The following is a 14,905-nucleotide window of genomic DNA, read 5'->3' on the forward strand; positions in this document are numbered from 1 at the left end:
GCAGACAACAACAATAATAATAATAATAATAATAATAATGTAAACATCAGTAAATAAATGAATATTGCCTCTTTTGCGTTATAAGAAGTGACTAACGAATAAAACTTTTACTGCTGCAAGAACACTGCCACCTGGTGGATTTACAAGGCTATTGCATATTAAATCGCGAGGCCACATTTACAAGCTGTATTGGAACAATAAACACTGGCCGTTGTAGCAAGTTGCAAGATAAGCCGCTGTTTATCGCCAGTGTGAAATTACTTTAGAGTATATTGAACAATGGCCGTAGTGTATACACGCTGTATACACTACGGCCACACGAAATAACTGACAGATCTATTTTGTGCATCTGCTATTCAGTGAACAGCGGCCGTACAAGATAGCCTGTGCTCACAGTGTAAAGTACGGTTCCCGGCCGTAATTTACATTGTGGGCTATGGCTAATTGGAGTGCGGGCACACCCGAATGTGCCCGCATTCCATTTCAAATAAAGTGATGTTCATCCACATATGAGACAATGGCCATGGTCTAGCGTTACCACAACGGCCTTGGTTTAGTGTTAAACAACAGCTGTTCTTTAGTGACAGCCTTTCTGTTAGTACATAGCCTATGTTCTCACACTGTATAAACATCAATTTAACACTGATCATGTTCGGCCGTTACTTTGAGTGTCAAACAACGGCCGATGTATTACGCCTTTTTGAGGTAATGGGTGTAACATTATTTTCCACCCATATAGCCATATGGCCATATGGGTGTGAATAAAAATCAATATTTTCCACCCATAGAAGTCTACTGGCCATATGGGTGTGCATAAAAATCAATATTTTCCACCCATAGAAGTCTACTGGCCGTATGCGTGTGAATAAAAATCAATTAACCATTGACTTTCATTCACACTACGGCCGGTAGGACGGCCACACAGTGTGTGAACTGTCTATTTTCTACAGCCGTTGTTTGTGAACTGCGGCAGTGGAATATACACATGTTCATTATTTCATACAGCTGTAGTTAATGCACTGTGTGCACATCAATGGCCGTTTTTTGTGAACTGCGGCCGTGGAATATAGACATGTTTATTATTTTATACAGCCATAGTAAACAACGGCCATAGTTAATGCACTGTGTGCACATCAATGGCCGTTGTTTTCACTGTGTAAATGTAGCTTTAAGGGAATTTATTAAAGGTTCAATAGTTATAATTATAGGAACAATTTTCATTAGGCAACTGAGGTAAAAGAATGCATAAAGTTCTGGAATAAACAGGATGTTTGTGTGACGATGTATCGTGTAGATGTATAAAAGGCCATGCATTGTAGCCAGTCTGTCAGTCTTTGCAGTCCAATAGCAATGAAGAGGCATTGGTATACCATGTTACCTTGTTACAGTATACATGCCATCATTCTTATACAGTTCGAATAGGTTAGCAAAGTGCATGCTTGACCACTGCTCCAGCCAAACTCCTCCTCGCCATAGATACTAATCACCGATCTATACTTATCAGCTATCCAATGGAAAGGTGATAAATAAAGGTGATCAATGCTTGTTCCATGAAAACCTCTTTATGGACAGATTATACACAATGGGAGGAATTTACTAAGAATGGCGTCACATATGCCGATCTAAGTGGATTTTGTAGGATTAGGCAAAGATAACTGTGGTATCCCACCACTGGTGCTGTCTATGGCACCTTAGTAAGTCATTTTCTCGGGTTCTTAAGAGTGGGAGATGTAGTACTGTGTTTTCCCCACTAGGTGTCACTGCTGTTTTGTCTACACTGTTGCACAGCTGAAGTATTAAGGGTTAGTTGTTTTGTACCATGTGTTATATTGCTGACCAATTGGAGGTGATTGTTCTCTCTTGTCCTATCTCTTGTCTTCTCTTTTTTACACATTCTCAGCCCCACCACTCACAGGAGGGTTTAGTTTTGGCCTTTGTAGGAGGAGTTAGCTTGGTGGAGAAAGTGAGTTCAGTTCAGGCATAGTATTCAGTGTGAGAGGCAGCAAAACAAAAACCCAGTCTCTGCAGAAGTTAAGCCAGGGCCTGGCTTTGGCCAGGACCCCTGACAACAACCAAGGATAGCAACTCAAGATATCTTTATGCAAGTAACTATAGCAAATATGCAGTGCTAAGCTTAACTTAGGGGAGAGAAGCCACCTAGGAAAACTCTTGCCTATGCCAGGAACCTCTCTAAAAAGTGCAGGGCAGTACCACCCAGGAGGATCTTCAGTAACACCGGCCGTTCTGTGACCTGTGACAGAACAACCGGTCACATATGCCATGTGAACATGGCCTTAGGTTGTAATTAGGGTCTTACAACTCATCCATGTTTTTCAAATCCTGAAGAACTCTATTGATGATAGGGAACACCCCGATCTTCACTGATCAAATCTGTGACATGTCTCTGTCTCTGTGACATTTCATAACATTTAACAAATAAGAGGAAAACTTTAAAAAGTCCCACAATATCAATCTGCTCATTGGGTGAAATAAAAAGCTGAAAACCAGAATTGGATTCTATGCTTTCATAACCGTTCACAGCTGTACATTATATAGCTTGGAGGGAAAACCACTCAGTACATATTACTCTCCATGGAAAGTCAGCATTATCCATGCTACAACTGTTTCTCTATAGACTCTCAGATAAATAACTAAGTTTATTGAGTACATTCCACTGACAGTGAGAGGGCTGTGAGTGACACCGATGATTACAGGACCGGTTATATACTGTCCGGCCTATACTGTCTGCATTGTGGGATGACTATAAAGTGATGCTGGACTGTTCTGCAGGATTAAATGCCAGTCTTGTCTGCCAACATTCCCAACTGCCCAAACCTTTTATTACAAACATCTTTATTCTCCGTCCTTCTTTCCAGAGTTACAAGTCTATAGAAGCCCTTGTTTGTCCAAAGGTTCCTCATTTATATCACATACCGTATAGTCCAGAGATGGGGAACCTTCAGCCCTTCAGCTGTTGCAAAACTACAATTCCCATCATGCCTGGACAGCCAAAGCTTTGCTTTGGCTGTCCAGGCATGATGGGAATTGTAGTTTTGCAACAGTGAAGGTTCCCCATCCCTGATATAGTCTAAGATCCAGGCCTGTATTTGCAATACATGCTGCGCTGACACCCCCCCCAGGTCCCACCTGCAGTTGAAGACCACATTCAGTAGCCACTAGCGCAGCAGTGAAGAGAACCGTTCATTTACTAACATTTTTTTCTCCATTTTTTGTTTCTTTTAGATAACAGTAACCTGAGGACTATGTCAAATTTGATAGACTATGTTGATGACCGGCATTATTTATTTATTTATTTTTATTAAATAGTTAATGAAGGATGTGGAGGTGTATATATTTTTTTCTTTAGTGTATTTTTTTTTTACTCACTGAGGCTTAGTGTTAGCCTGTAAAATGGCTAACACTGACCCCCAAATATTACCCTATTACCCACTGTCAGGGGGCACCAGTAGCCCTGGAGCATCAAGAAATGGTGTTCCTGGTCTGGGGCGGTAGCAGGCTGGGGGCTCTACACTTTTTTTTCTTCTTTTTTCAAAATTTTTTTTTTAAGGATGTTGGGTCCCCCCTATTCTCCATAACCAGGTAACAAAACAGCTGCAGTCTAGTAACATCAGGGTATGAAGGAGCATTGATTTTGTCCCTTCCCAGCTTAATACGTTTAACCTACTAGTAGCAGTAGAAGCGCTTGTTTGTCCAAAGGTTCTTCATCTATATTACATACAATACCCTATAATCCAAGATCCCGGCCCGTATTTGCAGTTCATGCTTTTCTAGTCACTAACATCCCAAACTGACACCCCCAGGCCTCACCTGCAGTTCACAACCACATGCGGTAGCTCCAGACCAAAAGCCTGTTGCGCTACTGACTGTCTGACTGTGGCTACTGATGCTGAACCCCCCCCCCCCCCGAACAGGCTGCCATCCTAGGGACCACGGGGCCAACATCCAGTTGTACACAGACACTCTGCAGAACATATTAGGGATTACACTATACTTACATCCAGTGACATCTGCTCTGATTGACAGCATGTTTTTTTCCTTTTTTCTCTTCATCTAACCTGGACAGCCATGACAACTTATTTTTAACCAAAATTACAAAAAGGGCAACAGCAACCCACAAGTGCAAGATCTTACTGTATATACTCCTCCCAGTGTACACACTAGAGTAGGGACCATGTCTTTGAGGACACCTTAACGTGGTAACATGGTACACTCTGATCCGGTTTGCTAAGATCCTCATTTTTCAATATCTACAGAGCAGGTTTTTATCGTGTGTACACCAGGGGACATATATAAGGTAAGATCTTGCATCTGTGGGTTGCTGTTTCACTTTTTGTATTTTTGTCTGTACTTTAGCCACATGCAGCGTGCAACCTGCAGTGTGAACAGAGGCATAGAGGTGCTGCCAATTTTTTCTTTTTTTTCCAACTTATTTTTAACCAAGACTAGTCTCTCTTTACCAGTGGATGATACAGCAAGACAGCAACATCCTGCATGCAAACTGACAATCTCTATGGATGGCTAACATAAGCAATGTATCTCTTCTATCTCTTCTTGCTGTCAGTGAATGCTCTTGTATGTATGTGTCTTTGTGTCACAGCTCTGTATATTGTAAGTGTTATAGGTGTTCTGGATGGAACTAGAATGTTTTCATTCACAGTCAGCAAGCAGTGATCTAAACCTACACTACAACCCCCACCCCCCAGTAAACAGATGCTCGTTATGCAGCACATAGCTACACCATGCGCGCATCAGCTCTGCTACACCATGCGCACATCAGCTCTGCTACACCATGCGCACATCAGCTCTGCTACACCATGCGCGCGTCAGCTCTGCTACATCATCAGCTAGTATGGAATACATACTGGGGTAATGTGATGCAAAATCTGTGAAAAAAAAACTGTCCTGTGTTTATTGTACAATAGTAACAACAGCAGTGGGCAGGAAAGAAAGGAGGCAAGTATGCAAACAGACCAATCAGGGAGATGCATGATGGGAAATGTAGGTTTCTATCTTGGTTATAGATTGGCTTTTAGAATAACTTGTAACTCAGGAATGGCGGCAGCTAGAAAGACAGGAGACAGCTCAAAATATTCAGGGGGACTGGGTGTGGGAACATTTGATTTTTTTAGCTCTTAGGTGGATAACCCCTTTAAGAGGGGGCAAGTGCAGCACTGCGGCCCACAGGAAGGAGGCCCAGGTGAATATATACGTCTTATTATGTTTAGGCTAGCATATGCTTCTAAGATAGACAACACATGATTATCTGCTATTTTCAGGTCACACATTTCTCTGACAGCTAAATTGGGCAAACTGACATATTTCTGAAAATAAGTGAGGGGCACATACGACCATTTCTCTCAGTTACCTATCAAGTCGCTTCAGTTGACAAGTATAAAGCAACTATTACCTGGCTACTAATTCCAGATGCCAAAAAGGTATTACCATCAAACACTGACAGCCGACCACACAATATGCAATTTTACAGATTATTTCCCAACAACTTGACATTCACAGCTGGAAATTCAAGATGTCAAGTGGTGCTAACAACTCTTTTCACTCATCAAAGTCAGTTCTATTATGTTTTTTATAAAGGTTTTTGTATGGAACGCAAGAGCTTCTTCCATAAACACGGAAAATAGAATAATAAACAATTACATAGGATCAATACAATCCCCAAGAAACCCCAAATATTTCGAAGTTGAGCAGATCAGATTCATTGGAACTAGGAAACCTTTAGCACTTCATAAAATGAGCAACTTATATTATAGAGACTTCTTGTAAGATCAATGGCAGCAGAATTACAGGATGACCCTGGTCAGGAGCGCTGTAGGTAGCCTTGGATCACTGTCTGCCTATTATTATCTGTCAAACTAAAACCAGGCAGACTAATGGATGGTACGGCTATGGTCCATTATCTGCTTTCACTAAAATCTCTCCATTGGGCATAGGAATCAATAATAGTCCTTTATGGCCAGTGACACAATGAAAAATGCTGTTCTATGCCGTACAGAAAAGATACAAGACATGAAGATACAAATCAATGACCTATACCTATTTGCTTTATGAGATGATAGGTTTGGGCCTGCTTCTCAAAACTTTTTCTGATATATTCATATGGCACTGACATACAACTTACTATCCGCCAACTTTTAAGGGGTTATGCAGTGCTACAAAAACATGGCCACTTTTGCCCCACTCTTGTCTCCAGTTCAGGTGTGGTTTGCAGTTAAGGTCTATTCACTTCAATGGAACTTAGTTTCAAAGCCCACCCAATCTGGAGACAAGAGTGGTGTAAATAGGGCCATGTTTTTGTCACACTGGATAACCCCTTTAAATGGTCCAGGCAGAGGACTTGTTTAATAATAACAACCATCACGGCCCCACAACCTAAAACTGACTGCACAGCGGTGATGGCACTGTAACATACTGGGCATGGCACAGGAGCCAGGGAGGTGAGTATAGTTTCTTTTTTTCAATCACGCACCCCCTTCCCAGGCATGTATTACACAGCCCGAAGACTTGATGTAAGCAAGCACCGATCTATCGAGCTGTCCATATGTGGGGCAAGGGATATATATATATATTTATCCACAGTATAGAGGAAAAGTAAGAAATTGCGGGAGGTCTAACCTCTGTGTACCATCCCCCCAGCAATCTCCACATCTGCCCCTGGCTTTTTTGTTTTGAAGAGAGTCATTCTCTATGGAGCCGCCAGAAAGAGGCAAGTGCTGTAATCTACTCTCTCCGGTAGCTCCATATAGCTTTAACTTAAAAGACCTTTAAATGTAATTTGATGAAACTGCTTTCAATGTGCAAATATAGGATTAATAATAATAATTTTATTTAAACCCCCAACATATTCAGCAGCACTTTACAATGCTGGGGGTACATACATTGACAAAATGAGACTTATAGAGATACACATAACCATCAAGTCAAACTTGAGGAGTGAGGGCCCTGATCACAAGACTCTACAATCTATATTATAAACAATAATACAGTACTGCAAATATAATGGCATCACACACAACAATACGCAGTGTAGTCTCATGGTATGGGTATTTTACTATCTTTTGTGTCACCCAGGTAAAAGATAACTCTGTCAGTTGTCACACTGGGGGATGAAGCTGCCTTTCGCACTTTCTCCACTTAGTGTCTCACTCCCCCCTATCTGTCTGTTTATAAGAGCACAGCTGAAGGTATGCCAAGGGTTAACTGTGTGTTCCTATGGTCACTGTTATGACCAATCACAGGTGCAGGTACCTCACACACCAGACCACCACTCACACTCTTTCCCTCTTCTTTTCTTTACAGCCCCACCAATAGGAGGCTAGACCGGTCACCCCTAGTAAGTTCCTGGTGGGAGGTCTTTTTGTCTAGTGTATGGTGGAAGAAGCAAGCAACCCAGAGAGTTCCTGCTGCAGTATATACCCGGGCCAGAGCCCTTGTCAGTAACAAAAGATAAAGATTCACTTCAAGAAAGAGACTCTAGCTAAGATGCAGTGCTAAACCCACAGGAGGCGTAACCGTCTTCTAGGGCAACCTTATCTATGCCAGGGATCTTTCTCCAGATTTGTCAGGACAGTCTTCAAGAGGCAAGAGACTGATCCCCAGTAGGACAAAGAGCTTAAGCTGACGTATCCTACTGATCCACACACGGCTGCCTTGGGAGGTCTCGAGGAGTCTGCCACGCTCAGTTGTATAGGCCCGGGGTTCGTACTGCCCAACCTGGTACTCTCTGATCTGGCTGGGCAAAAGGCAGTCTTCTATGTGTGGTGCTCCTAACCAAGAGTATGAGTATGAGTAAGAGTATGAGTAAGAGCCACTGTGACAAGTGAACCAGCCACAAATCCCCAAACGCCCACCTGGTGCATAAGACCTCAGCACCCCTTGGCCACGGCAGTAGCACATTTCGGCCAGTGGGATAAGAGCAGTGTTCTGGTACACAGCGAGACTTATGAAGCAGCTGCTGCGTAAATAGAATAATATTTAGATAGGACCAGTCTGAACGTAGTGACAAATGAGCGGGGAGAATTTTGTGTTTTCCAAGAATAGGATTTTCGGCCTCCTCGTGAGTCGCATCGCTATTTCTAAAATAAATAAGTCTATTTTTGTTGAGCCGCAGTCACCGGGCACGAGGCCTCGAGTCGCTATCTTGTCTTTTTACAGTCAGACACCAGGGGGTCATAGCCTCTAATCGGAGCACACACATCAAAGTGTCAAGTAACAAGTGTTTTCCTTTATATATTTATATCTCATTACCCTGAATTAGTATTACTCTTGATTTGCAATGTTTAGCTCTGTTAAGAGGAAAAAAAGAATGAGACGGGCAATAGGAAAATGTTCTCGACAAGTGGCCACATATTCCTGGAAGCCAAACCTAATTGATTGTAATCTAAACACAGTTCCATTTAGCATGCTGGCTGCTACTTGTGGGCATTAAGCCCAGGTCCTCTGCTCACTCAAGCTGTAACTGAGCTGTTTGACAGAGGGTTAAGAGGAGCAACAATCCCTGGAGGAATGTCCAACGGGCAGTAACAAAGGCAAGCCATCCCAATACAGATAAACATTACCACCATAGACTGATTGTTAAAAAAAAAAAGATGTGGAGCTCACAAGGCCAATCACGTCAATGTGACCTTCCAACCTTTTATGGAAGCAGAAATCCCCACGCATTTTAAACTACAGTAACCTAGCGTTACAAAAAAAATTAGATGTCTAGCTCTGTACACAGTATGTTTGGTGTAAACATGCAAGATACATGCCAGCAAATTCTAATGGGTAGCATTCCGTCATCTGCTATTCTGGTATATGTCAGCACATCATTTTTTTCAAAGTATTGGAAAGCATAACTTTGTCTTGTTGGCAACCATAAGGCTTCTCTGGTTTGTGAACAGAGTTTTGTACCCAGCTGGTTTGACTTTGGGCCAAGCTGGGGAGTGGATATGGCCGAGTATGTGGAATGAGGACTTAGTTGGCAGAGGGTGCTATAATGGTGTGGAGCGAGGATAGCTCAGCGGACCTCAGAGGAGGGTCTTTGTCCATGGACTGGTAGAAAGTAGCAAGATCAAGCACAGGAAAAGTGATCCTGGCAAGGGTTTAGGGTCAGCAGTATGGGTCATATACAGGCCTGTATAGTACTGGATTGTATAGTACTGGAGGGTCAGGCAGGGGCGGAGTTGAGAGGTCAGGCAAGGATCAAACACATGATCTCAACTTCTTAGAAATACCTTTATTATGGAAAACCACAAACTGCTCAGGCACCAAGGAGTGGGCAAGGCTGGCTTATGTAGGCAGTGCATAACCAGGATGGGGGGGGCACTGGTTTTGGGTGTACACACTGCCCCTTTAAGTGGCCCTACAGGCCATAGCCAAACAGCAGCAGCAGAAGAAGAAGCATCTTTGCGCTAGGCAGAGAAGAACAGGAACCAGACGTCAAGAGGACTAACAACCATGGTTAGAAGTCTAACCTGTGATTTTGATCTACCCCAGGGATGGGCAACTGCAGCTCTCCTGCTGTTGCAGAACTACAATTCCTACAATTAGAGGTGTATGCCTCTTAGTACAGAAGGCTGACCCAGAGCCTGGCACAGGCATTACAGCACAAATCTACACCTGCTTAGAGCAGGTGTAGATTTTTTCCTGGTTTACACTTTAATAAATCTGGCACAGGAGGAGGCCACTTCTCCTCTCCACCTTGCCGCACCTCTTCCCCCTCCCATCAGGCAAGCAGGGAATATGGCTGGCATACACCACAAGAAATGGGTGAATCTGCCCCCTTTCCATGGCATACGACAGGGGTGCATGATGATGAATCTCCTCCATAGTGTATACCAACCCGAAAATGAGGTATATATTAACTTCAGCTGTCTTCAACCAATGATTCCATGTCTATTGAGGAATAGTCTCAGGATGACAGATTGTAAACTATTGTTATGAATGTTAAAAAAAAAATCAACCAATAAACAGTTAAACATTTACAAGGCAGATAAATAATGCATGGCAGCAGTGAAAAGCTCACATTAAACTATATATAGAGAGACTCTAATAGCTCCCCAGTGCTTCCCAGGGAACAGGAATGCTGGGCAATGTAGTTCAGTGAGGGATTCTATATGCTAAGGTGCCTGTTTTGTTGGTGCCAAAATCATATTTCAAAATAATCCAAAGATGGCAAATATTTTACAATTATAACATATATTCCAGATATTTTATATACTGCAGTTAATAAAACTGGGAAAAGGCCCAGACCCATTAAAGGGGTACTCCAGCGAAAATCTTTTTCTTTCAGTTCAACTGGTTTCAGAAAGTTATATAGATTTTTAATTTACTTTTTTAAAATCCCAAGTCTTCCAGTGCTTATCAGCTGCTGTATGTCCTGCAGGAAATATTGTCTTCTTTTCAGTCTGACACAGTGCTCTCTGCTGCCACTTCTGTCCTTGTCATGAACTGCCCAGAGCAGCAGCAAATAGAATCCCCATAGAAAACCTCTCCTGCTCTGGACAGTTCCTGTCTTGCACAGAGATGTCAGCAGAGAGCACTGTGCCAGACTGAAAAGAAAACAACATTTCCTGCAGGACATACAGCAGCTAATAAGTACTGGAAGACTTTAGATTTTTAAATAGAAGTAAATTAAAAATCTATATAACTTTCAGAAACCAGTAAATTAAAAATCTATATAACTAACTTTAAAAATCTATACAAGGCTGGGTTCACACTACATTTTTGCAATCTGGTTTTTTCATCCGTTTTTTTGCAGAAAACAGATAGAAAAAACGGATGCATGTGTTTGCATCCGTTTTGATCCATTTTTCCATTGACTTCCATTATAAAAAAAAAAATGGATCAAAATGGATCCGTTTTTTTTAGTGGACACAAAAATGAAGTCGACCACGTTTTTGTGTACGCTAAAAAAAAACAGATTCGTTTTGATCCATTTTTTTTTTTTTATAACGGAAGTAAATGGAAAAACGGATAAAATTGGATGCACATAGTTGTATCCGTTTTTTCCCATCAGCCTTACTTTCAAAAAACAGTTGATTTCAAATAAAAAGATTTTCACTGTATAACCCCTTTAAAGTCTAACCGGTAATCCTACAGAATAGATTCCCTTCATTATCTTGGATACCCACCTCTGCACCTGCTACAGTTCAACCATGTCCTTCTTATAAACTGTACACAGCATCCCACATGTGATCTGTACAGAGGCAAAACTGTGTTCTTATTATGAGAATTTACTGCATTAGCCTTGGCAGCAGCTGCCTGGCGCTGGTCACCAAAACTGATATTTTACTATCCATCAATTTCCTCAAATCTTTTTCAGTAGCAGTTTTACCCATTATTGTATAATTTAGTACTGTGATTATGCTTTGCAATGGGCATGAGTAGAAGGAAGCGGAATCCACTTTGTCTTGCATGGAGAGCTATGGAAGGACGCACAGGTCCGCTGCTCATTATAAGTATAGTAGGTGTGGTCACCAATGTTTTTATTTTTAATTGGAATTACAGATTTAAGGCTTCTATTGAATAACAGTAAGCCAAGCTCTAGAAAACCATGAGAGAGAAGTATAACTTTCATTAATCAAAGAATAAGCTCCATTCACTTCAATGGAACCAAGTTGCATAACCCCACCCAAACTGGAGACAAGAGTGGTGCTGTCTGTAGAAGTGGCCGTGTTTTTGTAGCGCTGGATAACTCTAATTGAGTTACCATTCTCTTTCACTGCCCTTGAGTCTGTTTCTGCTAGATGCACCATGCCAGTCTGTTTCTATAGAGATCCCCCTGGAAGCTTCTGCCTCCCCTCCATGCACCTGTCCCAGAAGCAGAGGGTGGGAGATATTGACACAGCGCCCTTATCTCACCAGCAGAGAAGACAGGTGAAAGCTTTATGTCCCATTAAACCTGGAGCAGGTAATACAAATAGATACACATTAGTTCATACAGTTAGATACACTTCAGCATCACTAGCAGGTATCATGTTATATCATATTCAGTATTACATGGATTCCAAATAAAGGTGGTAATGCATTATATTGTGGAAAGAAAACCCCAGATTGATATATAATTGTGGGGACCTTTGGATCTGTTCTATTTTATCAATATCCTTTTGTAGGTGAGGTCTCCAGAACTGGACACAGTATTCCATCTTCATCATCCGTATAGCTTCCTCCAACTCCAGTCACTGACCACTTTACCCCAAACCCCCTTTATTAAATGAAATTCCTGCCCATCTATTTGGGGAAACATGAAGATAGTCAACCAAAATCCCTATAATCCTTATTAAAATTCCTATATCTTAGAAAAAACTAAGGGGCAGCTAGTAAGCGGTTTTTGTGTGTGTTTTATGTGTTTTGATTCAGTTTTTGTAGCATTTTTCCAAAATAGTGTATTTTTGTACATTCGATTTTTAAAGTTTTTTTTCTGTTGTGTTTGCAATTCATTCATCATGTGATTCAAGTGAACAAAAATGCTAAAAAACACAATGCACATACAGGCTATGTTCCCACTACGGGAACGTTCCATCATTTAACGGGAAAAGGTGGCCGACTAGAATCTTGTAGTGGGAACATAGCCTTAAGGTAGACTCACACACACACCAGATCTGCTGCCTTTCTATGAGAATACATACTTGCAGTGTGATTTACACCCCGCTGCGAGTATGTAAGTGACAGCCCCCTTAACCCCCTGCCTGCTGGAGAATACTGTACCTGCTCCATGCTCCGGCTTGCTTCAGGGGTTCCCGGCTGGACTTCCCGCTCAGCCAATCAGTGCGCTGCCCCGCCACAGCCACTGATTAGCTGAGCTGGATGTCCACATGGCGGAAGCCCCAAAGCAAGCCGGAGCATGGAGCAGGTACAGTATGCTCCGGCCGGCGGGGGGTTAAGGGGGCTGTCACTTACATACTCACAGCGGGATGTCAATCACTCTGCGAGTATGTATTCTCATTCAAAATGACAGGCAAGGGATCCGCAGCGGATCTCAATCGTGTTTCCCCCTAAATGGCTATTATTTAACGTCAAATAAAAGCCGTTGGTTGTATAATAATTTGGTTGTATAATTTTTTTTTTATTTTTTTTTACAGATAAGCCTATGGGAAAAAAATGCCTTTGCTAGAGTGTACAGCATGGGGGAAAATGCAAAAAAATAAAATAAAAAATACTGTGACACCAGCCATATGGCAATTACACTGAACCACAGAATTGTGGACAGAATAGGGTATATGACATGTATCAGTAGCAGTGTAGAGTGCATGACTTTACAATTTGACGAAACAAGCGCAAATGTTGGTATTCTATAAATTTGCCTTGCACCATTTTTTACATGCTTAGTGATGACATAAGTTTATCTGAGCATGAAATAAACCCCCTTAAGGACATCTATTAGTGTCTGCAAGAAAGCATTTAATTCTATACATGATGTATAATACCTATAATAGTACATGAGCAGGTGATCTATGGAAGGCACAAACAACATGTATCATCTATCAGGACAGACAGCATATGCTATTTAGCTGTGATTGACATCACGCATCACATACCTGCAGTGTACTCTCTCCCATCTCTACAAAGGTGTCATGTGACCAAGACTAATATAGATTTACCTATCAATAACTCATCATGACATAAATCCTCTAAACCTTTGCAGCTGCGCTTCAAAGCCACAATGATGCTTGTTCTATGAACCTGCTAAACTCATTCATTACCTCTATGTAGTTTACATGGTTGTACGTGGTTACATTTAAACTTTAATCGCTTTGATCGTCTAAATATAAAGCAATGCTGCAAGGACACTGCATAGGACACACGGATGACAGCGGTCTGCAGTGCAAGCTCACAACACAGCAGTCACCTTGTCAGCAGGCAGACACTATTAAGCACTGAGACTGCAGAATAGAAGGGTCAATAGACAAATTAAAAAAAAAAAAATCCTTGGTAAAAAAAAAAAAAAAAAAAAAAAAGAGCACTATAGGCGAGTGTCATTTTACTGCATTGTGTCTGGATGCAGGAAGGCACTGACCTGCCAGGCGCTTTTCCCGGATATTTTTCCACAGCAGGTCCCAAGCCTTGGTGGTGGAGTCCTTTAATTGCTCGCTCAGAGACCTCCTCAGCAGAAATTTGGCTGATCTCCTCTTGGATGTCATTGTAAATCCCACAGCATTACTGCACTTTACTTGGGAATGCAGCAGCTAGATAGAGCAATGCAGGTCCCAGGAGGAGGAGGAGGTGTGATACACCAACAAGCCAGTGTGCCCTGCAGTGCCTTGTGCTCTCAGCACTTCTTCAAAGCCTAGATACATTGTTCCAGCACAGAGGTTCCCCACACTGCATCTCCTCCTGACACTTTCTCTCCAGTGCTCCTGCTCCCTCCCCCTGCCTTCCCTATAACCCCCCTTACTACAGCAGCCCTGACAGAGGAAGACAGAGAAAATCCCAGACCAGATGTTCAGCCATGAAAGTTTCCAGTCTGATAGAAGGAAACCTTTCCTTTCTCCTTCAATTACCTTCCAAGCCTGCCTTCCAGCTCTATTGACTTACCCTATCTCTCCAGACACCAGAACTAGAGGTCATCAGACTATTATTAGCTAATAACCTTTTCGCTGCCTTCTACTTTATACATTATATAGAATTTTTTCTTACATTTTCCTAATGACTTTCTTCGAGCAGATACAGGAGCGACGATGTCTGGAAAGTATTTCCTATGAGGGGATATTATAAACATGAACGCATTTTATTACCCTGCATGTGCGTATTCACTCATGGCTGCTGTGTGGTATCCGTAGACAGGGATTGAGCAAAGTAAAAAAAAAAAAAGTTTGACTGTTTTGTGTGTTTGTTTGTTTTTTAAATTATATTTAGTTTTGGTTGGTGTTCTTTTATGCATTCACTT

General features: G+C 41.9%; 1 protein-coding gene across 2 annotated transcripts in view; it reads right to left on the bottom strand.

The window, feature by feature from the left end:
• STARD13 (StAR related lipid transfer domain containing 13) overlaps positions 1-14,905 on the bottom strand; it is a 225,193-nt gene that overhangs the window by 118,198 nt on the left and 92,090 nt on the right. Inside the window, exon 1 of one of the 2 annotated variants that reach the window (XM_069969912.1) lies at positions 14,036-14,367. The exons of the other annotated variant lie outside the window; for it this stretch is intronic. Coding sequence (XP_069826013.1) covers positions 14,036-14,159 — 124 coding nt within the window. The 5' untranslated portion in view covers positions 14,160-14,367. Of the gene's footprint in view, positions 1-14,035; positions 14,368-14,905 lie in introns of those variants that run through there. 2 annotated transcript variants of the gene reach the window in all.

Source organism: Dendropsophus ebraccatus, chromosome 5 (assembly GCF_027789765.1).
Source record: "Dendropsophus ebraccatus isolate aDenEbr1 chromosome 5, aDenEbr1.pat, whole genome shotgun sequence".
Taxonomy (NCBI): domain Eukaryota; kingdom Metazoa; phylum Chordata; class Amphibia; order Anura; family Hylidae; genus Dendropsophus; species Dendropsophus ebraccatus.